At 41.4% G+C, this 22,148-nt stretch overlaps 3 protein-coding genes across 5 annotated transcripts in view; 2 read left to right on the top strand and 1 right to left on the bottom strand.

Moving 5' to 3' along the window:
- Positions 1-565, bottom strand: part of UCHL5 (ubiquitin C-terminal hydrolase L5) — a 16,624-nt gene extending 16,059 nt beyond the window's left edge. Inside the window, exon 1 of the mRNA XM_030953421.1 lies at positions 372-565. Coding sequence (XP_030809281.1) covers positions 372-453 — 82 coding nt within the window. The 5' untranslated portion in view covers positions 454-565. The remainder of the gene's footprint in view (positions 1-371) is intronic.
- On the top strand, positions 532-1,227 carry LOC115906082 (collagen alpha-1(III) chain-like). The gene has a single exon (XM_030952966.1). The coding sequence runs from the start codon at positions 532-534 to the stop codon at positions 1,225-1,227; it is 696 nt and encodes a 231-aa protein (XP_030808826.1).
- Positions 708-22,148, top strand: RO60 (Ro60, Y RNA binding protein). 3 transcript variants are annotated; one of them, XM_030953111.1, is made up of 9 exons: positions 708-973; positions 6,406-6,994; positions 7,774-7,994; positions 8,266-8,412; positions 9,650-9,787; positions 9,999-10,115; positions 10,865-10,978; positions 11,387-11,533; positions 12,437-22,148. In XM_030953111.1, exons 2-9 carry the CDS (start codon positions 6,424-6,426, stop codon positions 12,587-12,589), a joined length of 1,608 nt encoding a protein of 535 aa, XP_030808971.1. In that variant the 5' UTR covers positions 708-973; positions 6,406-6,423; the 3' UTR covers positions 12,590-22,148. The 3 variants fall into 3 exon arrangements, 2 of the variants coding, with proteins under 2 accessions (XP_030808971.1, XP_030808970.1); XM_030953110.1 differs by having other exon boundaries at positions 6,403-6,994; XR_004060906.1 differs by having other exon boundaries at positions 710-973; positions 6,403-6,994; positions 10,865-10,971; positions 12,437-12,569.

Here is a 22,148-nt window from a genome sequence, read left to right as displayed (position 1 = left end):
TCAGTGCCACGGTCTGGCTGACAAGGTGGTGTTGGGTCATAGCTTGGCCTCGATGATCTGAGAAGCCCTTTCGAAGCTAAAGGACGCTGTGACCGTCTGCGGCACGTCCCTGCCGAGCCGTCCCGCAGCAGAGCAGCAGGTGCCGGCCCGAGGGCCGGGCCGGGCCGCACAGGCCGCGCTGGGGCCGGACTCGGCGGTGCCCGCAGGCGGCCGGGCCGGGCGGGGACATCACAGGAGCCGCGCTCGCCGCCAGCAGCGCGTCCCAGCCCCGCATGCCCTCCCCGCCCGGCAGGGACAGCAGGCTCGCACCCAGCGGTGCGGGAGCAGCCCCGCGGAGCCCCCACCCCTGCCCGGCCCCGCTCGACGCTCACCGAAGCCCTTGATGAGCTCGGTGAAGACGCCCGGGTCGCTCTCCATGAGGCACCACTCGCCGGCGCTGCTGCCCCCGGACATGGCGGCGCTGCCGCCGCTCAGGCTGCGAGGCCGAGCCGAGCCGCTCCCTTCCCGGCAGGACCCGCGCCGGGCACCGCCATGGAGAGGCGGGGCGGCCACAGGAAGCGGCAAGCGGGACTGGATCCGGGGCAGCTGCGGGCGCGGGCGGCACCGCCCCCGCCGCGGGAGGGCCGCGCGCGCCTCGGGGACGCGCTCCGGGGCGGCTCGGGGCGGCCGGCGGCTGCGGGGCCCTCGGGCGGCGCGGCGGAGAGCGGGGCCGGCCCCGAGCATGGCTCCATCCGGGCACCGCGCGGGGGGCGCGGCCCCATCCGGGTCCCGGCGATGCTGTCGGGGCGCGGCGGGCGGGGCTGGAGCGGGAGACGCGGATCCCTGGCGGCCGGAGCGGGACGGCCCTGCCCGTCCCCGCGCGCCCGCAGCGGCCCGGCCGTCGCTCGGTGTCCCCGGTGCCTCCCCGGCCCATCGCCCCGCGGCCCCCGGCGCTGCGGCATCGCCCGGCCCCGCCCGGGCCGCAGCCTCGCAGGCAAGTGGCGCTTCCCGAGCTGTGGGGGAGCGGGATGCGGGGTCCCTGGGCCGGCCCCGGGGGTGCGGGGGAATGCGGAGAGGCCGGGGGGCAGCTCCGGAGAGCCCCGGGGCGTGAGGGGCCCGCGGGGCGTTCCCGGGCGGATCTCCGGCGTTACGCGTCCTCCCCGTCACGCGTGTTTATCGTCTTTATGGAGACTGACAGCTGCCATCGCAGCTCGCCGGGTATCCGCTTTAGGTGCTTCGATCTCCTAATTCTGCCCTACGTCAGCTAAGCTGCCTTGGCCCCCCAGTCAGTACATTTTTTAAAGCAGACAGGCTCTTGCAAATTCTGCAGTACAAATGCGTGGGCTGGTATGTGGTTCGCATAATGGGATATCTGCTGTGCTGCTGTCGTCCAGCGCTCCATCGGTGATTTGGGAAGTGTTCTCCTAGCATCCCAGTTGACATGGAGGTGCTTATTTTCTGAAGTATGAGAACTGTGTGGTCAGAGCTGTAGCACAAGCCTGTTTTGTTACAACAATGTAACTCAATGTGATGGTTGTGGTCTCTCTGTTCAATTAACTAGAAGACATTCCTTATAGTCTGCAGCTTAATGCTTATACTGAATTTAAAGATTTAAAGGACAGAGAAGCAGAATTCAGTTCCTCATAGATTGAAGTAAATGTGGTTTTGGAGTATTCAAAGGCAATTTGAGAAGTTGTCTTTAAAATGTTAATGCTTTTTTGGTCATAAAAGACCTGACTTTTTCGAAGTTTGATTCCATGAGATTTTGCTACAAAGTGTCATTAGTTGTTAATGTAGCAGTTAAACTGAAGCACTTAAATTAGAATCTCTAGTCTGTTAAAGCTTTATACTTTATGTGTTTTTTTTCATTCATCGGTGAAACTTGTCAGACATTTTATTTCCTAGGAAAGCTAGGGCAATTTGGAAAAGTCATCGAAATTAACAAATGTCAACTTAACTGAATCATGCTATGGTACAGCAACATAAAAACATTGAATTACTTCTCGCAGTGTGACTGGTGTATAGGCTGTTCCAGAGCAGTCAAAGTCATATTTTACTTACAAATTTACATGGCAGCTGAAATATAGTGGGTTTTCTCTTTCATTAGTAATGGTGAACAGCCATAGAGTTTAGTTTAGCAATTTTTGTTACAAAACTCCTAGTCTAGGACTTCTGTTATAAAAATCCTAGTCTAGGACTTTTCAGAATTGCTGTTTGCATTCTTGTAGTTCAGAAATTGAAAGTGCTTGGGGAGCCAGAATATTGTTGATAAATCCTCCACAGGTATTTTAAATTCAAGTTCCCTGCTGCAGCTCAGCAGGTGAGCAGTAGACTTATAGCAGAGCGTATGTTAAGTGAGCATCTGCCTTTATCCACCTGTTAGGGTGAAAGTTGTCTACGTTGTAGAGGTGTTAAATGGAAAAATAAGCTGAGGTCTGGGCACAGGAGAGGGATGGGTCCAAAGGAGGGAAAAGCTTTGGGAACATGTGAAGCTGGGATGTAATACAGGGTTAGAAATGGCCAAAATGACTTCAGCAGCTCAACTATGAATAAGTGCTTTTCCAGTAGCTGCTGGTGAAGTGTAAATCTGATACTTTTGCTGTAACTGTTTAGTAGTGAGATTGGTGGTTTTCATCAGCTATTGTGGATTTCAAAAATAATTTTTAAAATACAGGTTTATTTACAAGAATTTACAATTTATGTTAAACAGTTGTTGGAAATTGTAACAGAATCTGGGTTGGTAGCTTATAGCATATTCCTAAGAAAGCAAATTAAGGAGCTAAATGTCAGAAAAACTATTTGCAACTATCTTTTCTATTATGGGCTTGTGTCAGAAGCATATGGATGCAGGTATATGCCTCTTGCCAGTGTGTGAGTCCATGAATAGCCTGGTCCATACAAAAGTAAACATAAAAATGATCCATTGTTAATATCCATAAGAGTTTTCCCTCTACAAATATCGTCCGCAATTTTCCCTCTATGAAAGCTACAGCAAGAACTCATTCTCAATATTTTGTATACATGGACATCTTGTTGTCCATGGGTGATCCTTTATGCTTCCCATTCTTATTTTCCTTCAAGATAATGCTTTTTCTCAGTATCTTTCACGTACCTTTTTTTTTCTGATAACTAAATGGATTCTTACTGTGATTTCAGGATTTTGTTTGGGTTTTCTGTGTTTATTACGAAACATTATTGACTGTGTAAGGAAATGAGCTAATGGAACTGTATTAAAATAAAATGTTTTTAGACATGAAAAAGTCCTGATCTGGTATTCATGGATGGGGAATACCACCCTTGTTATTGTCAGTGTATTTGCATGCTTCAGATGTCAGGGAAAAAGTCAGTTCAACCATGATGTGTATTTAAATAGCTTTGGCAGGAAACATGGTTAGAATATATAATTTTAGCTGAGCACTGATGCTCTAAACAATACAATGAAAGATATTTCTTATTAATTTCCAATGAAACCTGCTTTCTTAAACCAGGTGCCAACCTATGGCTTCCATTTTTATGATTTTATCAGTTTGTAGAGTGTAATGGGAGCACTGATGATGGCTGTTTAATTCTGGGTGCAGATTAGTGCAGATGTGCAAAATCAGAGGAAAGGTGCATTTCTAGTTGTTTGCAGAAAAAGGGAAATTCTCTGTCAAAGAAGTAGGGAAGCTGTAAATCAGTGTTACTTACTGAAACTGGGTGGGGGGGAACCCCTCTGTCTACATTAGTGACATTTGTTTGTGCTGCCTTATCCTGGTAAATGCAGCAAAATGGCTTTTATTTGTCTTCACTATCCCAACAAGCAAAAAAAGTCAAAAATAGATATCTGCAATTCTTGAAAACTGAAAATCTTTGACATGCCATTTGTGTGAGCTCAGACTTTAGTCCCTGAATTTTAAGATTTATATGCAGTTTGATGGAGTGGATTAATGGTTCTGGCTTTTTGGTTTTCAGTAAGAGCTCTTGGTGCTATTCAGTGTAATTTTATTGTTGGAGAACTGAGTAAACTAAATTTATTATTGTGCTATTAATGTTTTGGAGGTGGTGGTGATGAGGAATTTTCTTACCCTTACCCTGCTAATTTTATTTCACCTGCATTTGCTTGATTTTAAATGCCCTGGCTTGATTTTTGCTGTCCTGGATGTTCTCCAAGTAAGAGCAGTGGTGTTGCCCTACAAATATTACAGCTCTCTTGCAGCTCAGGAGGGTATAAATAGAAAAACCTGAATGATTGTGAATTTTTTTGCTTCTTACCTTCAAATGTAAAGCAGCACAGAATCCATAATGTCCCTGTTTTCTTGGATCTCACTTGGAGCAGCAGACTCTTCAAGCCTGTAGCAAAGATAATTTGTTCTTGAGCTGCTCAGTTGTTAAAAAGCTGTTGTCTAAGCCTCACTGAAACCTACCACATATAAACTCTCACACAGTCTTCCAACTAAACAGTTTTTCCATATCTTAGTTGTTCCTTTTAGCCTCATTTTTCTTCAGTTGGTCGGTATTAGCAATTCTTAAGCAAAATAGAACAGGGCAAGGTCTGAATTTTGAGCCATTTAGTCTGCAATATAAAAATCTACCTAAGGGATGTAATATACATGAAAAACATCAATCACTTGTTTTTAAAATTTTAAAAGTTTCATAGTAATAAAATGGCTATAAAAATGGTAATACAATTAGAGGAAAAATAATTTGGACAAATTGAATTAGGACAATATGAGACAATAAAGGCAAAGAGTTACGGACAGTCCAGGTGCCTTTTTCTGGGTAGCAGGAGCCCAAAAAAGGACCCCCATTAACAGAGGATTAACCCTTAAAAACAATAGCCTGTTGCATATTCATACACTTCATCCATGATGCATAAATTCTATTCAAACACAGGATTCTATCTGGTCTGTGTCAACTTCTTCCTCTTCATCCTAACAGCACCTTTGAGGCAGGAAGTTCATTTCTTCTGATAAGAGGGCAATCAATTCTTTTTCTCTGAAAGATTTGTGTGTCCTGGGGCTGCTATCTGGTGCGAGTGCCCTCATTCCTTTCTTAAAAAAAAATCCCACTAACATAGTTCTTACTTTAGCTACAAAAGTTACCTTTTAACGACAAGACTACATTTAGCATATTATTAAAATGTTAATAGAGCACTACTAATCAATACACTGAAATACATATGGTAAATATCTGCCATGTAATATGCACTTTTCACAATATATTAGTGCCAAAAAGCTATAACACCAGATTGTGGAAACCCAGAATATCCCTCTGGCTGTCCAGGATGGCCAGGAGCCCTGCCAGGGGCTCAGAAGCCCTGGCACGGAGCCCAAAACACCGGTGGGTTTGATTATGACCTGTGGAGCAAATTACCAACCTTATATGAAGATCAGCAAGCCACAACAGTTTAGGTAGAATAATAGTGAAATTATCACAGGGTGGAAAAGTAGATTTTGGGGTTTTTGGTATGGGGGTTCAGGAGGCAAGATGGAGGGAACTGGGTGTGTCCAGCCTTTCTCCTTCTTCTTCTTGGCCTCCATCTTCTGCTGTGATGTTGGCACTTTTACATTGGCTTAGGTAGAAGCTCATTGTCTAACATAGGTGATAGATATTGGAAAGTAATTGTAAATATTGTACATGTAGTTTTTAGTATAAATGACAGTAGAACTCAGGGGCAGGCAGTGTTGTTGTGATTATAGCGCAAGAGTTCTATTGTCATTATTTTGCAAAGGTTCCATATTGCTAGAGTTTCTTACCTCTTTGATGTTTCTCATAGGCCGCTCCTCTAGGCACTGACCCATCCTCACAGTAGCCAACTGACTCCAATTGCGCTCAACCAACCAATCCACTCTTTTATAACACTCTTCTTATTGGCTACAGCTGTGGCCTGTTAAAATCAGGCCTGCTCCTACTCTTTAATAATTAACCCAGCTGCAAGTCTTTAGGGGGTAAGATTACTTTCTATACTACCTTTATTTACTTATATTCTATCCCCCTACACAGTGTGCCTGGAACTGTCCTGTAGGATGGACCTTGGTAGGGTAGGAGAAAATTTTTTATAGATAAGATGCAATAAGCAACCTTGAGACCGAGAACTGGAGAGCTCCGACTCATTCTTCAAGCGCTCAGGCTGGGAAAAGAGACTTTTAACAATCTCGGGGTCACAGTGACCCAGAAAGGGCCCGAGACCAGATGGTTTTTGTGTGCCACTTATTGGGGTTAAATAGTTTCTGAGTTGGTTTTAAAGAAGTAAATTAGTCACTATTATAACTTAGAGAGTTTTTTTTGTTTCTTTTGCTCTAAATGATGTGTATTACTGGACACTTGGAGTATGCTTAAATTCATGAATGAGAACTTAAGATGCCAAACTCATAGACGCCATGTATTTACTTTGCTAAAAGAGTAGCCAACCGCAGTTGGTAATGAGAGGTGTTGTTGTTGCAGCAGAGCCTGGCAGCGTGAAGGATGGAGGCGGAGGAGAGCCCAGCACAGCCCCCGAGCGAGGCGCCGGGGCCGGGCGGTGCCGGCTGGGACCTCACGGACAGCGCCCGGCTGCAGCACTTCCTGTGCTTCGGCTCCGAGGGCAGCGCCTACCACGTCAAGGAGCACAAGCTGGGCTTTGAGAACGCTGAAGCTTTGCTAAGGCTCATTGAAGAGGGCAGAGGCTGTGAAGTTGTGGAAGAAATCAAAGCCTTTAGTCAAGAGGGTAGAGCGGCAAGACAGGAGCCCCTGCTGTTTGCCCTCGCCGTTTGCTCGCAGTGCTCTGATGCCAAAACAAAACAAGCGGCGTTTAAAGCTGTCCCCGAGGTGTGTTGCATACCAACCCATCTCTTTACTTTCATCCAGTTTAAAAAAGATCTGAAGGAGGGCATGAAATGTGGCATGTGGGGCCGTGCTCTGAGGAAAGCTGTTGCAGATTGGTACAATGGAAAGAATGGCATGGCTCTTGCTTTAGCAGTTACAAAATATAAGCAAAGAAGTGGTTGGTCTCATAAAGATCTTCTGAGGTTGTCCCACCTAAAACCTGCCAGTGAAGGTAATAAATTTTTATTTACCTGAAAATACTGTGTTTTAAACCTTTTATATTTACTGTGGAAGTATTTTGGAAACCTGAGTTCCATTGTAGATGAATTCTTAGTGAGGATATCCTGTAAATTGCATCTTTAAAATGTGGGTAATAATATTAAAAAACAGACCTTCAAGGTAAACAGGGTTTATCCTCTTAGTGAGGATATCCTGTAAATTGCATCTTAAAAATGTGGGTGATCATATCAAAAACCAGACCTGTTTAAATTCAAGATCAACAGGGTTTGTTCCTTCTTTTCTTCCATATGCCAAGAGAAGACACAATAACACAACTCCCTCATTTTGTTCCTATTTGCTTACAAATGATGAAATAACACTTTTTTGTTATGTGGGAAGATCTGTTGACTTCAAATTTTAAAATAATGGAATGGTTTGGGTTGGGAGGGACCATAAAGATGATCCAGTTCCAGCCGTCCGGCCATGGGCAGGAGCACCTTCCACTAGCCCAGGCTGCTCAGAGCTCCATCCAGCCTGGCCTTGAACACTTCCAGGGGTCCAGGGGCAGCCACAGCTTCTCTGGACAATGTAGCAAATACATAAAGCTCTTTACTTCTAAGGAGATTAATACAGTAATTAAAAGTACTGCTCTGAATTTTGTGTGGCTGACCTTTTCAGTAGATGTTTGGCAGGTCTGAGAATGAAACCTGCTAATTGATTTGCATGCTAGAATGATAAAATCCAGTATACAGATGGTAATCCTGCTTGAGAAATGGTTTTCTTTTCCATCAGGAATTGCTATAGTCACTAAGTATATTACCAAGGGGTGGAAAGATGTCCAAGAAGCTTATAAAGAGAAAGCAGTTTCTGCTGAGACTGAAAAACTCTTGAAGTATCTGGAGGCTGTGGAGAAAGTCAAACGCACAAAAGATGAATTGGAAGTTATTCATTTGATAGAGGAGTATGGTCTAGTTAGAGAGCACCTCCTGACAAACCATCTGAAATCTAAAGAGGTAGGTAACTTCCTTAGCCAAATTCTCCATAGAAGTATGAATTCTCTACAGTGGGTAATGCTGTTCAGAGTCTTAAATCTAGATTTCTTTTCAAAGTAGCCCTTACACTGTTTTTCAAGTTGTTTACCCAAATAGTTAAAATAGTTAAAATTATTAAGACCTTAATAGAATTTGTACATTTATTTTAAAATACACTTATTCAGTGTACAGCTAACAGTTCTTGTACTTTGAGAATCTCATCTTTCTGTGTTTCCCTTCTCTTTCATCATAGGTTTGGAAGGCATTACTGAAGGAAATGCCTATTTCTGTATTGTTGAGAAATTTGGGAAAGCTGGCAGCAAATTCAGTGCTTGAGCCACGAGGTTCAGAAGTGGCAATAGTATGTGAAAAACTGAGAAATGAGAAACTGCTAAAAAAGGTGAGACCTTCATAAGCAGTGTCAGCCTCTGTGGATTTTGATTTTTAATGTTTAGTTTATTTAAAAACTGCAGTTTAATGCCTGCAATTTTATTTTAAAACTTCTGTATATGATTTCTCATTGGATTCCCCACCTGCTTTCTGAAACATTCAGATAAAATAAGTGTATTGGCAGCTATTGGATCCTCTCTTAAATGAGGGCCATGACAAGCTTTGCTAGTTGGGTTCATCAATTTCTTCTGAGTCTTACAATTTTTAAGTGAGTTAAGAAAATAGCACAGCAGCTGAGGGGAAAAACAAGATGGGCAAGGAGATTTTCCTCTTTTCTGATTGGTTTATTGTCCATCCAAGTGGGAGGAAAGTAAGAAGGAAAAGAGGGTTCCCCAATGAGAGGATAACATTTTCAGGGATTTAGTCAGAGGTAGAGAGGACAAGTGTCTTGAGCAGCAGTTTTGTGAGCTGGGAAGATGAAAATCAGGACACTGAAATTCTTCAGCACCAGAGCTGAATTTAGCACAACAACAAAAGTCCTTTTCCCCCCATCCTATTGCAATTCTTTTTCTCTGGTTCCTTCCTGGAGAAGGGAGAGCAAAGATCATGGTGCAATGCCTTGGTGGAAGATACGCAATGCACAGGCATTCAGATTCATTGAGTTTTGATGCTGGCCGTGATTAAGCACTGAAACACCCCTTTTGGATAAAGTAACAAAATGTTTATATGGTTATATAAATTAAGTTTATATGTGGAAAGCAAAAAAGAAAATAAATATTTTGGAGTGTTTTATAGCATGAGAAAAATGGATACTGTGTTCCAAAGTAATTTATTGTCCAGTGTTACTGTATCTTGTATAAAGCTAGTTTTAAGTTGGTTCTTTTCCTTGCTCAGCTCCTTTCTCTTCAGCTGGGCAGGGACTTTCTTTCACTATAAGCCTGTGATGAAAAATAGCGCTTGACAATCATAGAACTCCAAAATTTTACCAGAATTCTGGTGATGCCATCCCATTTGGTGTTAGAGGATTCTTGAGAGGGAGTGAGGTCCATTATCAATAACCCACAAGTATCAGTTCATCCAACACCTATGTAAAGACTGCATGAACTCTTTAGGTTTAACAAATTTAAAGTAACCATATACTAAACGTGAGGTTTTTTTGTAGTAGGAACTTATTTTCACGTTCTAGTTTGTTACTTTTTTTAAGGAGATTAAATTTTCATGTCCTTATTTTTGATTTCTGCCTGTAGGGTAGAATACATCCCTTCCATATTTTGGTTGCATTAGAAACCTATAAAGCTGGACATGGAAACAGAGGGAAGCTTTGGTGGCGTCCTGATGAAGACATTTTAGAAGCTTTAGATGCCTCATTTTACAAAGCTTTCAAGGTAATAATAGTTCTCCAATTTGTTAAGCTTTTTAAGAGTTCTGTGTTTTCTGAAAGCTTATCAGGAACAGTTCCTGGGGTGGGTAACAATTCTGAAACTTTGATGTTACCTAGAAAGAGGAAAAAATGCTCTCTTTAGGAGTGAAAGCAGAGGAAGAAATTAGTATATAAATTATGTGTGCCTATGATATTTTTGTCTTTTATTCTTTCAGACAGTGGAACCAACAGGAAAACGCATTGTAATTGCAGTTGATGTTAGTGCATCAATGACACAAAAGGTTTTGGGCAGTGTGCTCAATGCCAGCACGGTTGCAGCAGTAATGTGTATGGTGAGGCTTCCAATTTCTTTTATTTATAACTGTTTTCAGCTTGAATTGATTTTTTGTTAGAAAGGTGCTCTAAAGCTGGTTAGAAATCAAGAGGAAATTCACATATAATTTTTTTTGGATACAGGAGGTGTGACCTTCTGCCTCATTGCTGAAAGCTCCTAGCAACCATATTCAGAAACATCAGTTTGAAGAAGTTGGTTTCTGTTGTAAATCAAAGTGGTCAGGGCAGCTTTTTCACTTATCTTAGCCATAATAAAATGGCTTACTATAAGTAAAAAATAATAACTTTATCTTAAACGTTTTAATTTTTTCAGAAGCCTTCATAGAAATACACAGATTAGATTAAGAAATATTGGGATAATTCTTATGTCTGTTTGAGTTGTCAGTGTGGCCTTTATTCACAATTACTTTCCTCTCAGTTTAGTATTCTAAAGCTTCTTGTGTTGTATTCTTTCATTGCAGAGGAGTTGAACTTTTGTTGGCCCTTAAAAATAGTCAAGGTTTTATGTCAGAGGAGAGGGAAGAAAATGGAAGTATAGTTACAGTAATTAGAGCAGTGTTTATTTACAGAATATTTATTTACAGACTATTTAAAGTGTAGAGTGAGCCATTACTGTTTATGAGCAGCCACGATGATTTAAATACAAAAGCATTTGTAATTTGTGTTGGTAGGGAATGGCTCAGTTCAGACATTAAAAATTCAGAGTAATGTAACTGAATTTTTTCACCCTTTTCTCTCTCTTTCTCAGGTTGTAGCACGGACTGAGAAGGATTCCCAAATTGTTGCCTTTTCACATGAAATGGTCCCGTGTCCAGTGACAGCTGACATGACCTTACCTCAAGTTTTAGTGAAAATGTATGAAGTATGTAAAAAAAAAAAGTCTCAGCAGTTACATTGTATTTTCTTTGTAATCAATCCTACTACCTTGTTCAATCTGTATAGCTCTAGTACACGATTGGATTTTTTTTTGGTGCATTTTATTTAGAGAAAGCCCAGCAAAGTCGTTATTTCATTTGCTGGATATTAAACATTGCAATTTAGAATGTCAGTGCTATGTCACAATGAGTTAGCTTGAAAAGAATATTTTAAAAAATTCAAACAAAAAATAAATCCTGGACCAACTGAGATAAAATTAACAAGTTTAACAAAAAAGCCTCTTTGTGTAGTAACACATGGTAAAACATGAAGCTTATATTAAAAGGAATTTTTCCATGGTTTGTTAATTTCTGTATTAATGTGTTCCATGTATATTTATTTTTTTCTCAATAAGATTCCAGTGGGTACCACTGATTGTTCTCTTCCAATGATATGGGCTCAAAAAACTCAGACAGCTGCTGATGTCTTCATTGTATTTACTGATAATGAGACCTTTGCTGGGAATACTCCTCCTGCAGTGGCCCTTAGAGAGTACAGAGAGGTAAATATGCTTCTGACTGTTTATGATTAAAAAATATTGTACGAAGTATTTGTACCAGCTCTAAAAATCCTTTAGAGATTGGACTGGTTGTGGCTTTCTTCAGTAAATAATTATATATTGTTAAAAACTTATCAGTCCTGCAGTTAGGCAGAATTAGTGCATATATTGCATTAATTGTGCGTATTTAAAACCACGGAATTGCTAAAAGGATTTGTAATTAGCCTGCCCCGCTTGGTATGCTCCAATGTTCATGAAATTTTGGTACTCAGGGACTGCATGAATTTCTACATCCTATATATAATTGATGGAATAAGTTTTTATAGTTGTTACAGAATGATGTTTGACTCTCAGAACTAAGTTCAACTTTGATGTCTGCAGTAGATGTCAAAATGTTTCAATGAAGTAATGAAGACAAGTGTCAAGAGGATGAGGTGACAGTATCTTATGAAGAAAGCCTATTGTGTTTTAAAGGGACTGCTCTAATCTGTACAGCTTCATAATATTACAGTAGAACAGAGAAAAATACCTTCTCCAAGCTATTGCTATTGGAAACCCTAATTTATTCAGCAAACAATCCTTTATGCTTTAAATAAACTATTTTTTAAACTACCAAAAATGTGTTTGTCAGGCATGGGTGTATGGACTTGAATCATTACGTAGTTTCCACCCAGTTGAAATGAATACCAAAAGTCTTTAATTTGGTTTCCTTAGTTGAGGTTAGCTGCCATTCCAGTGCTGACAGGCTCCCTGCAGTTCTGATTCTGGTGTCCCTTGTTTCTGTCAGTACAGCTCTTATGGCTTATGTAAGTGACGTTTGGCCCTCTGGCATATTTAAGTTACTGCATATGTGCACGTTTTTACTCTAGATGTGTTTTCTGATATTTTTTGCTCTTCTTCCTCTAGAAAATGGGTATTCCTGCTAAGCTGGTGGTTTGTGGGATGACCTCTCACGGTTTCACGGTCGCGGACCCGGACGACAGAGGCATGTTGGATATCTGTGGCTTCGACACAGGAGCTTTGGATGTCCTTCGAAACTTCACTTTAGGTCTGATTTAACATTTTTAGGCATCTGCTTTTCCCAGTGGGTCCATTGCTGGCAACAGACTTTACCCTGGGAACTCCCAGCCAAATATACTTTATTAGCTCATGGCATCTTGTATACATATCAGAATGTTACAGGAGGTGGTGGCACTTCAAGCATCTCTGACTAGAGCTTCTCACTAAGGTGTTTGTAAGGTTGAACAGAACTTCAGTCTCATGCAAATCTAACAGAGAAACTCAGTGCTGGCATCTCTGGTATCAAATTGTCAGTAGCCAGTGATCCCCCTGCCATTGGAGGTGGCAGCCACATGTCACCGCTGTCACCCTGGGACTTGGTGCCACGCAGCAGCACACTGTGCATTTGGGCACTGCTGGTAATGGCTGGCAATGCCGTCACATCACCCTTCAGAGTCCTGCAGCACAGCTGCAGCCCTGCTCTTGCTCCTTCAGAAAGGCATCTCCACTCCTCAGCCACCCTCCTTGTATCCAGCACCCTCCTTTTCCCAAGGCAATTGGTTTCTTCCTATACACGCACTGAAACTCTAGTTGGATTCATTCCCTGACCAGCCTGGGCTCTGTGTGAGCTGGAGAACCAGAGAGCATCAGCCCTTGTGTGATAACCACAGGAACTGTGCTCTGTGTCCTGTGGGCCAGCACCAGCCACTCTGGATCTGTCCCAGGGGTGAACAGGATCCCCTGTTATGATGGGATGGTGGCAGGACCACAGTCTACTTCACAAACCCTTGGTCCCTGAGCTTCACCTAAGTCTTCCTGGCTAGCCTGGCCTGCAGCACATGAATCACCCCATCCCTGTTGTCCTCAAGCTCCACAGCATCCACCACCTTGAGGAGAAGGGTGGTTTTGCCTGGGCCCAAGGAGGACACCACCACAGCCAACTCTTTGTGGCAGCATGCTGGACCCTGCTCTTACTCCTCACCAGTGCTGGAGCCAGCCCAACACCATCTTGGCCACTCCCATCTCATCAGCGGGGTAGGTGAAGGGGCCACAGTGCTGTCCAGCTCCTCATGGACTTTGGAGTTCCTCTGCTGCAGGTACCCCTGCTGCAGCAGCAGATCCAGCACCTGCTGAGGACACAGCTGCAGGAGCAGGGTTGTACTGCAGGATGGCCAGCTTCCTGTCCCCCAGGACTTGAGCAGCAGCACAGACCAGCAGGGCCAGGAGCAGGTGTATCACCTCCAGAGCCCTGAGCACCACCTTGGAGTCATCGAGGAGGGTGTAGGGGAAGCTGAGGAGCCCCAGAGTTCAGACCTTGGCCTTTAGGACTGACAAAGTCCCTTGCAAACAATCCTGAATGAAAAGCAGTCCAGGAAAGCTGGACATTGTTCAAGGATCTTAAAGATGGAGGAACTGGCTGTCCCATGTGCTGAAAGATGAGCCAGTGGGGAAGAAGACTGGCCTGGGGAAGAACAGGGAGCTCTCACTGGAACTCAGGGAAAAAAGACCTTTGGAAGAAGGGGCAGGATGCTCTTGAGGACTACAAGGATGTTGTTAGGTTATGCAGGAAGGTTACAAAAGTGAAACTCCAGCTAGAAATTCATTTGGCCACTGCTGAAATAGATAACAAAAACTGTTTTTACAAATACATCAGCAACAAAAGGAGAGCCAAGGAGAGAATCTGCATCCTTTATTGCATGTGAGGGGAAGCATTGCCACAAAGGATGGGAAAAAGGCTGAGGTGCTTGATGCCTTCTTTGCCTCAGTCTTTAATAGTCAGACCAGCTGTCCTTGGGAAGACAGAGACAAGGAACAAAATGAGGTCCCTGTAATTCAGGAGGAAACAGTGACCTACTCCTCCACTTAAGTGTTCAAAGGTCCCTGGGGTCTGATGGAATCCACCCAAGCTGCTCTCCACCATTTATCATCAATCCTGGCTAACCAGGGAGGTCTCAGGATGACTCAGGTTGGCCAGTGTGACACTCATTGGAAGGAGGATGCAGGAAGCCCCAGGCCTGTCACCCTGACCTCAGTGCCAGGGAGGGTTGTGGAACAGATCATCTGGATCACACAGCACGTGCAGGACAGCCAGGGAACAGGCCCAACCAGCCTGGCTTTGTGAAAGGCAGGTTCTGCCTGACCAGCCTGATCTCCTGATATGAATGGTGACCTCCCTGGTGGATGAGGTGGAGGCTGAGGATGTGGTCTGCCTGAGCTTCAGCAAAGCCTTGGACACTGTTTCTCTCCTGTCTGAGAAGATAGATAGGAGCCTGTGGCTTGGACAGGTGCACTGTTTGCTGGCTGAAAATCTGGCTGGATGGCTGGGCACAGAGAGTGGTGGTGCCTGAGTCACATCCTGCTGCTGGCTGGCCACCAGTGGTGCTCCCCAGGGCTCCCTGTTGGGGCCAGTCCTGCTCAGTATCTTTATGGCTGATTGGACAAGGGGATCGAGGGCACCCTCAGTTTGCAGATGACACCAGGTTGAGTTGATCTGCTGGAGGGCAAGAGGGATTGGACAGGCTGGGGCCATGGATTGAGTGTGGCCCAAGTGCTGGGTCCTGCCTTTGGGTCACAACAATCCCAGTAATGCTCCAGGCTGGGACAGAGTGGCTGGGAAGCTGCCCTGTGGAAAAGGGGATGCTGGTCAGGAGTGGGTGAACAAGAGCCAGCTGTGCCCAGGTGGGCAGGAAGGCCAAGGGCATCCTGGCTGGGATCAGAAAGAGGGGCAGCAGGACCAGGGAAGGAGTTCTTCCTCTTGACTTGGCACTAGAGAGGCTGAACCTCAAATCCTGTTTGCAGCCAAGAATTGGAGCAGGCTGCCCAGGGAGGTGGTGGAATCATCATCCCTGGAAGTGTCCCAAAACCTCGTGGATCTGGTGCTTAGAGACATGGCTCTGTGGTGGACCTGGCAGTGTTGGGTTGATGGCTGGACTCAATCTTAAGAGCTCTTTTCCAACCCTCATGGTTTTGTGATTTTTATTAACTTTTTGTGAAGGGAAAACAAGAAAAGCAGATGAGGAATCTCTTTTTTTATTTTTCCTGTTGCACACAATTTAGAATAACAGTGAGAAGCTTGCTAAAAGTGGTTACAGGGTTACATAGTATATAATTTAATTTCATTTATAGTAGAGTATAAATATGGAGAGATTTTTAATTTCCCCCATTGCTGTGGAACGCTTATTTCCAAGAATAAATTCATTAATTACTTTTAGAGTGGAGCTGGAAACAAATGGGCTTAGTATTTTTAATAATGGCAGTTTACCAGCAGCTTCATTGAGAGGGACTTTTCTTTAGGCTTTTTAAAATCTTTGTATTTTAAGTGTTAGTAATGTTCAGTGGTTTCCATGGCTATGGTTAAAATCTACAAAAGAAGTTTTTTCTGGTATGTATTGAGACCATGTGACTGTGATACAGTGTAAAAGTTACCCAGGGACATTTTATACTGCTAAAACTGAAAGTGCAAGAGCTCATGCTAATCTTTTCCTCTCTGGATTATCATCTGGGTTTTCAGGAGGAAATATCTCTTTAGGTAAATTGAGGGGCAGTTTCTGCACAATACCATTTCAGAAACTAGTTTAGAATTAAACTAGTTTAGAATTAAAAATGCTTTACAGGAAGTTCTAAAAACTGTTTTTAGTAGAAAAAGACCTTGGAAATGACTGGGATGTCACATTCTGTCCTTGTCACAACTTCAAGAAGCATCAGCACACCTTCAGTGAGCAAGATTAACAAGTGCATGTGTCTTGGCCTACTCAGCAAAGCTGAGTTGGAGCAACCAGAAACAAAAAGCTACTTCTTTTTTTTTTCAAAAGAATGTATTCAATGACTCAGAAACAATCTTCCTAACAGGAGAGTATTTAATTTTTAAAATCTTTTTGTAGATTAGTGTTACTTCTGATTTCATACATTAAGTCAAGCTAACATATTTCAAAACTACCTCCAGTTTATAGTGACCAATTCTTAAAAACTTTTATGAACTGTACAGTTGCCTCCTTCATGTTCACAAAATCATGTTTAGGAAGTGATTGAAACTGGATTCTTTATTTTTAATTTTTTATTTTTAGTCTGATAGTAAGAGTGTGACAAGGAGAAAGCCAGTGAGTATTCTACCACTTTGGAACAGAAATTGATAGCAGTTTGTGTGTATATGTATTTAATTCTGTGTTTTCTATATGTGTGTATAGGGGGGAAGTTAAAAGATCTCTTTAGTAGATCAGTCTTACAAGATTTGAAAAGTTTTTTAGTGATGCTTTAACAACTTCCTCTAAAACATACATATTTCAGCCTCTTTTATGCTAATGCAGACTGTTTTAAACAGCAAATTTGATGTTAATTTGAAAAGAATTATGATTTTTAAAAATATCATGTTTACCCATAGTGGTAAATGACACATCACACCATATTTTTCTGCCTAAAACCCAAGCTTTTAAATGTAAAATTGAAGTTCCTACTATACTTTTGGTACTTGTAACACTTTTCATTATGCCTCATTCCTATTGATGATAAATTCAAATCTTGCATTGTGTAGCTGGGATATCTCATTTGGTGCTAAAATAGGATGTTACATGTTACTGAAGGTATACTGCTACTTCCTTACACTCTCCCTTAATGCATAATGAATCCAGAGAGGGAAGCAGGGCTAACAGAACTGCTGGGTAGAGTGTTGCCTTTCAGCCAGCATGAATGTAAGTCACTCCTGAATTCTCACTGCTCTCACAGAATGCTTGGAGACACAGGACTGCCACCAGCTCCTCAGGTGAGTTCTAGAACAAACCAAGTGTTCCCACAAAAGCTAAGACACAGCACTTTGGGGTTTGCAAAAAGAAAACCAGCCATTTCTCATGAAAAATTGCATATCATTCCTAGCATCTAAACAAAACACCATGAGTATGGGGAGTAAACTCATTTGCTCAATACGTATTAATAATTATTTCCAGTAAATGCACTGATGTGTTGGGGTTGGGTTTGGTAGTAATGCATTTTAAATGACACAATAGACAAACATCTGATAGGGTGTTTCCTTCTAAGCTAGAGATGTCAAAAATAACTGATAGATGAGTATCTTTTGCAAGTACTTTTTCTTATTTGCAGTAGTATTTGTGAATAATAGGAAATATTTTGGACTAAATATAAAATGAAAACTTAAAACAGGCGTTTCAAGTAACTTTCAAGTAAATTTATTGCAAATAAAAATTAGAGTAGTTACTAACAGATTGAATGTATGGTTATAGTGGTGTTGCATCTTTGGAAGCAGTCCAGTTTAAAATGCAGTTCCTTGAACTAGAGTGTGGAGGTAAAGATGAACTTTTCAGTAGGAGTGATAGAAATTGTAGATCCCTCTATCTGTTGACACTGGATAGCTGTGACCAATGATAAAAGGTGGTCATCCCTGCTGGGGTACAGAATGTGCTCCTAAACATTTATAGTAACTCTGGACTGAAAACCTGGTCAGTGCTTTCTGTGATGTAAAACCAGCACTGGTCAGACCACATTGCCATCTGCTCCTCCTTCAGATTTGCACAGAGAGGGGAAACTGAAGTAAATGCTGACAGCTGAAATTTTATAGTATGTGGACCTTTCTTTCTGGGAGTTTATTTCTGGTTTTGCTATTCTCTTCTATTAAGGGGCATAGAAGAATGATGCTGCCTATTCCTTGTCCATAGACTGGATCTTTTTTGTCTGCCCATACACTGAATTTTAGGGGACAGCATGACTCACTTGCCATAACATGCATTGGCCCATTTCTAGTCTGTAGTTATTAAACTGATAATTCCCAAAACAACTTTAGACATATAAAGAGGCAATAATTACTGTAATGCTTGAAAAAGAATAAAAAAAGTGAGTTAAGACAAAATTGATAAGCTTAAGCTTCAGTTCAGTGTACAATAAACAACCTAAAAAGGAGACTTTCAAATTATCAGTGGTCATTGCATTGGAGGAACACTGACTGGAAAAGCAGAAAAGGGGCTGTAATTGTGCACTGCAGTTAGCCAGTAAGCATTGACCAGGGACAAGTTTAAAGCTAGTTAATTTTATTCAAAATGCTGAAGGAAAAAATGTCGAAATGCAGAGTGCAGCTGTAGACCAGGCAAATGCAGGTATCCTAAAAATGCAGGTTTTCCAGGTTTCCTGATAGCTACAGTTACCTGGTTTCAGTTTGACTGCCATTTGTCCCCTTGACAATTCTGGAGCATTAGACTATTGTGTTGAACACTGTAGTGTGTTCACTTAAGCTTTAAGAAAGAAGAAAAGCATGTTGTGGTTGGAAGCACAGCAGAAGTGAAACATTCTCCCGTGAAGAATGAACATCCAAGGTCAGGTTTCTTCTTGGAAGGGACACAATAAATGACACGGAGAGGGCAGGAGGCTCTTGAGTTTTTAAAAAAATGCAGTGAGTACATCAGCATTGAGTAATAAATTCAATAATGACAGTAATAGTTTTGCCAAGAAATAGACTTTCATGTCAGGAATTTTAGACCTGGAGCAAGGAGTAGGAGAGTTTGAGGTACTTCTAGAATTAGATTGCAGTCCTCTGTTTCAAAAAGGAGAAGTCTGAGGCTAGGTGTAGTTCTGAGGTCAGCAGGGCCAGTCTAAATGCCCACTATTAGTGTGAGGGCTGTTAATAACTGGCACTAAAATACCTTGCTGCTTAAAACCACTGTTAAACCTGTTTGTCAAACACAAGTCTTAAGGGGGTTTATGTTGGTTTTTCACATTGCTGTTGTTAACTGATGCCCATAGACGGGTATAGCTTTAAAAGGCTGTTCAACAAAGTGTATTCTTGGCTTAAAAACACACCAGCAGTTTGGGAAATGTATTTTAATAATGGCTCTGAGTGTAAAAACACTAGGAAAATATCTGTCTGCATTGCAAATACTGCTTACCCTGTCCTGAGCTCACAGGCACCATAACAGAAGCTTTAGTTTTGGTTCCATTTGTTTTGTTTCTTCTTCTTTTTCTGTCCCCTTTTCTCTGTTAGTGTTGCGTTTCTTTCTCCTTTTCCATCTTGTCACCTCAGGCCTATACTTGAATCTTTTATCACAAGCTCTCATCCATTCCTTTTTTCTTTTATTTTTGCCTCCATTCTTCTGCCTTCTTGCTGTCACTGAGTGTGCTCACTTAGCTCCCTGCACCAGAACTGATGGCATAGTATTTCATGTTTCTAATAATTAATATTTTTTTCTGTTCTTTAATTATATAAATCTCTTACAAAACATCTAATTTTTTGTATCTGTCAGATTTTTGGTAAAACTTGGTGTAAAAATCAGTTACAAAAGTATACTTTATTTATTACAAAAAGCCAACATCTGCCTGTGAATGGCTTTATTTGAAAAAAGCAACAATTACAATTGGCTTTTCAAATGTAAAGTTTTTTTCTAGAATTACTTCAGTGATTTGAAACTTTTCATTCTTTTAAATGGTATCAAGCTGCTGTCATGCAGAATTAGGAAAACATTTAAATTAATATTCTGGATAAACAGGCAGTTTCTTTGCAGTATTGACAAGAGAAAGTTTTGAAAGAATAGGCTATAGAAGTAAACCTAAGTAAAGAATCATTTGTCTTTCTTGTGCTTTTAACCCTTTTATTTAGTTTCTATGAAATTCCACCAGTTTCTAGGTTTATTTTGCTATCTGCAGTGGTTTGCAGTGCACAGAAAGGCTGCTGTAAGCAGCTGTTCCAAGGGCTTTCTTGCTGGAATGGTAGAGATTTCATCTGACCATGACACTGTGGGGTGTGCAAATGGCTGAGCAAGAGTTCTGGGGAAAAGGTAAAACACTGACCAGGACAGTGTTTTATGGATATGCCGCCCTGAGGGAAATCATAAAAGATAAGCTAATTTCAGCAGAAGGTATGGTGTCTTTAAATATGCGTGCTTACATATCTGGATTTATGATTCTGATACTGCAAAGCCTGGTTTCTTTAGGTATTTCTGCATTCTGAATTTAAGTTTAAATATATATATATTTGAATATATATGTGGTATGTTGACAACTCCTACAAATGCTTCATTAAGAAATAATGAATATAAGTAGCTGTTTTCCTGTTACCAGCTTAAGAGTTAAGCACAACTAGTTACAAATAAAATGTCTTTTCATTCTCCTGTAAAAGTGCAGTTCTACTCTTTAAAAATAATTCTGTATTTAAGAAGCAACAAATGGGCACATTCACAGCCCTGAATGCTTCATTAAACAACTCAGTGTTTGTTTCCACCTTCTTCTGCTTCTTAGAAGCTTGGGATTTAAGATGGATGAGCAGGTATCCAGATCTTCTAGTGGATAAATTTCAATATTTAGATCCCAGGACAAGCATATTTTAAGATAAACAGCTTTGTCCTGGAGACAATGCTAGGGGAAAAAAAAGATGGAAATTTTTAATGACTATTCTTGAGGTTCTTAATTTTGGTTGGGTTTTCTCCCCTAGATCAGAACCACACTTTAACTGCCATATCATGTTTAATTAACTTAAGCATAACGTGGCTTTGTGCCATCCAGTAACAAAGGCACTGTCTTGCTGCTACTTTCTGTGAAATTGTACACAATGGAAAAAACTGTTTGGATTGGGAGCCTTAATATGGTTAAAAAGAAACATAATTAACCCTTTGGGTGCCTTAAGCTAGATCCTGTTTAATGACGGGGCACTCACTTGCATCTGCAGGCACAGCTTGTTTCAACAGCTGCAAGAGAATTTGCCTTAAGTGACAATGCCCTGGGATTTCCAGAACTTGGAACTCAAAGGGTTATTTTAGACTACAGGTTAAAAGAACAAGCCTCTAAACAGGGAACAAATGAAAAGGTCTTTGAAAAATTCCTTTGAATACTATTATTATTATTTTTATGTGATGGGTTTATCAGTTTTGGGGACAAAATTGTTGTTAAGCTTCTGGTAAAAACATCACTGGCTGAAGAATTGTACACAGAGAAAAAGAATACTTGGTATTCTTATATGACTGTATGTGCAAAATAAATTGCTTTATTAAGTGTAAATTCAGAGAGAGATGCAGATCTGTTTACCTTGATGACTGTGTCCTAGCACCACACAGTAAACTGCAATAATTAAAATGAAACAAGGTCAGTGTGTTGAATTAGCTGATTACATATTAAAGATGCACAATGCAGGCAACTGTATACTAAAGACTTTCTACAAATGATGCAGTTTAAACTTAGTTCAAACCTGCATCACAAAAATGAAGCTGTCAAGTTTAAGTGATATTCTTGCTGTCCTAGTTACCTGGAATTAAAGATTGATGTTTTTTTTCCTTGAGGGAAAAAGTAGTTTAGGAACATGCAGTGCTGAAAGCAATGGAAATAACAGGATTCTTAATTGACAAAAAGTGAGTAAAAAATTAATTGACTAATGTTTTTATTCTAATATGTGCACCTTTAGTTGTGTAATGGTCCCTTTAACTGAAGAGTGGGATATAATTTTCTACTTGCATATGAACTACTTTGAAATAACCAAGAGTCTTGGCATTGCCTGGTCTGGCTTTGGATGTACATTGTACTGAAACTATGGAATTTTAGTCATTTCTTTTAGACATTTAACTGAAAGTTAAAATGGCTAGTAAACTGCATTCTGGCTGTAGAATTTAAGTACTAAATAAACTCTATGCATATTAGA

This window comes from Camarhynchus parvulus, chromosome 8, assembly GCF_901933205.1.
Source record: "Camarhynchus parvulus chromosome 8, STF_HiC, whole genome shotgun sequence".
NCBI classification, from domain to species: domain Eukaryota; kingdom Metazoa; phylum Chordata; class Aves; order Passeriformes; family Thraupidae; genus Camarhynchus; species Camarhynchus parvulus.
This window is presented reverse-complemented; position numbering and strand designations above follow the sequence as displayed.